The sequence below is a fragment of the Pinus tabuliformis genome, chromosome 2_1 (genome assembly GCF_031772625.1).
Source record: "Pinus tabuliformis cultivar Carrire ecotype Pingquan chromosome 2_1, CPIR1, whole genome shotgun sequence".
NCBI lineage: Eukaryota > Viridiplantae > Streptophyta > Pinopsida > Pinales > Pinaceae > Pinus > Pinus tabuliformis.
The window spans coordinates 410,302,185-410,304,665 of NC_142299.1; the positions used below are offsets into that span (position 1 = coordinate 410,302,185).

Consider the following 2,481-nt stretch of genomic DNA (forward strand, 5'->3'; position numbering starts at 1 on the left):
TGAGGCTATGAATCCATCGAACCCATAAAGGAGAGAAGCCAAAAGCTAACAACATTTTTTGTATGTACATCCAATTTAACTTATCAAAAGCTTTTGACAGGTCCAACTTGAGTATCATACCTGCTTGCTTGGTGTGCTTGAGAGAGTGTATAAATTCGTGCGAGAGGATGATGTCGTCCAGGATCTGTCATCCTTCCACGTAGCCAGATTGTTCCGAAGAGATCAGCAGGGGCATAAGCGTTTTAATCTGTTTGCTATGACCTTTGAAATCACCTTACAGATTACATTGCATAGAGAAATTTGGTGAAACTTGTTTGGGGTGATGCTGCCTTCTTCCTTTCGAATGAGTGCAATAAAAGTAGAATTGAGAGAGGGTAGAAGCCAGTGCAAGGTGTGTGACTCCTCTACAACTTGCTAGACTTCATCTCTGATTAAATCCCAGAAGGCATGTAAGAAGGTGGTTGTGAATCCATCCAGACCAGGGGCTTTTCCTTCCTTGAGTTGATGCATTGCAGTGTCCACTTCCTGTTGTTGAACTGGGCGAAGAAGGAGCTTGTTGTGATCTTCGGTGATGAGTTTAGGCACATTTCGAGTGATTTTCTCAATGGTCGGCCTTCTGTCTTTTTGGGGCTCTTGGTGAACCTACCAAAAATGCCTTATGAATTCCTGCTCAATCGCACCATGCTCTTCTACTCTTTCCCCCCCTGCTTCTGAATGAAAGGGATAGAGTTATGCATTCTTCACTGAACAGTTGTTCTGTGGAAGAACTTGGTATTTCTCTCCCCTTCCTTCAGCCATCTTATCCTTGATTTTTACTTCCATAGTATTTCCTCCTGCTTTCTCCTCTCCTCTAATTGGTGATGAATGCGTTTCTCCTGTTCCAGAGTTTCTTCATTGTGCCCTTCTATGATTATTCTCTGTTGGAGCTGTTCCATTTCCCTATTTAGATTCTGTTGCGCCTAAAAAATGTTTCCAAAGGTTTCTTGATTCCAGATCTTGATATGAGTTTTGAGCTACTTTAGTTTTTGTTGAAACTAATACATTTTGGAACCTTCAGGCGGCTGATACATGTTCCAGGTGTTTCTGATGAAGTCTTTGAATGCGGGATGAGTGAGCCAGAATGCCTCGAAGCGGAATGGTATTTTATTAGCATTACTCGGTCTTTGCTATTGAAGGGCGATGGGCCAGTGGTCTGAGCCTGCATACGGGAGAATTGCTGCTATTATTTCCCCTCCTAAATGGACCACGTTGTCAGTTAGAAGGAATTGGTCTAACTTGGAGGCAATTTGATGCCTTCCAATCCTTCGATTGCTCCATGTGTGCGTTCCATTGCAAAACTGAGTATCAATAAGGGCGTTGTTTTGAATGAACTCCTTGAAGTGCTCATTTTCCTGCTCCAATCTTGTTCGACCTCCTTGCTTTTCCTCTAATTTAGTTATCATATTAAAGTCTCCTCCAATAATCCACAGGGGGTGGACTCTGTGTAGACTCAATGCTTCTATCGTGTCCAATAAAGCCATTTTACTGCCCGCTTCCTGAGGGAAGTAGACATTCGTTAGATGCCCATGAATGTTGGTACCTAGAATGTGAAAGCTTGCCTGGATGATGTGGTGGGATGCGTGTATATCTGAGAGCGCTATCGCTTGCGGGTTCCATGCTATAGCGAGCCCGCCAGAAGCCCCAGAGGCATCCACTGCCACTGATCTACTACCTACCCATGCTCTGGAGAGTATGTTTCCCAGAGTATCACTGTTACATTTCATTTCCTGAAGGAAACAAATTTGTGGCCTTTCCTGCTTTATCATGTTCTTAATCATTCTGTGTTTTCCTGGGCTATTGAGCCCCCTTACATTCCATGATGTGAGCTTCATATTTCACTATTGATGGTGGGTTTGTAGTACTTGGTCAGCTTTGCATATCTTCCTGAGTCAACCAAGATTTTCCCTACCACAATTGTTCACTGAAGATCGGTTCTTCGCGCTCTTTTCTTGGAGTCTTTTGGAGTGAGGCTCCCATCCCAGTGGCTGCCTGGTTGGATGCCTAACTGATGTTGCTGGTACGCCCTGGCTAAAATGACTTCCAGCGTGTTGAGTTGGTGCTCCGGTATCCTGTCAAACTCCTTCTTTTTGCATGCTGCTTCTAGCTCCAGGATATCGAGTCCTCCTAGGTCGATACTTTCCGGCTCTTCATCCATCATTTGTGGTTGATCCTTATCTTCTAGGGCTGTGGCTGTATTCATAGATTGGATGGGGGGGGCGTCCACCTCCATATCCTTTGTCTTTCCACTCAAGAGCTTTCTGGTATCTTTAGGAGGCCCAAGGTTCTTTACCGGTTGACTGGGAGGGGAAGAGGATCCTGGGGAAGGGGGGGGAGCAGAGGCAGGGAGAGGTTGGAGCTTTGGGATGGAAAGCAGGGGATCTTCAATGGTATTGGCTAGGATCTCGAAGCTGTTGCTAGTTGAAGGGAGGGATGAAGCTTCTG

The 2,481-nt window shown here is 45.1% G+C and overlaps 1 protein-coding gene across 1 annotated transcript; it reads right to left on the minus strand.

Annotated features, from left to right (window-relative positions):
• Positions 1 to 1,166: 1,166 nt before the first annotated feature.
• Positions 1,167 to 1,763, minus strand: LOC149200650 (uncharacterized). Its single transcript, XM_089401017.1, has one exon. The coding sequence runs from the start codon at positions 1,761 to 1,763 to the stop codon at positions 1,167 to 1,169; it is 597 nt and encodes a 198-aa protein (XP_089257143.1).
• Positions 1,764 to 2,481: the final 718 nt, after the last annotated feature.

Coding starts and splice junctions, on each gene's coding strand:
- LOC149200650 (XM_089401017.1), bottom strand. CDS start 1,763: ATGAAATGTAACAGTGATACTCTGGGAAACATACTCTCCAGAGCATGG.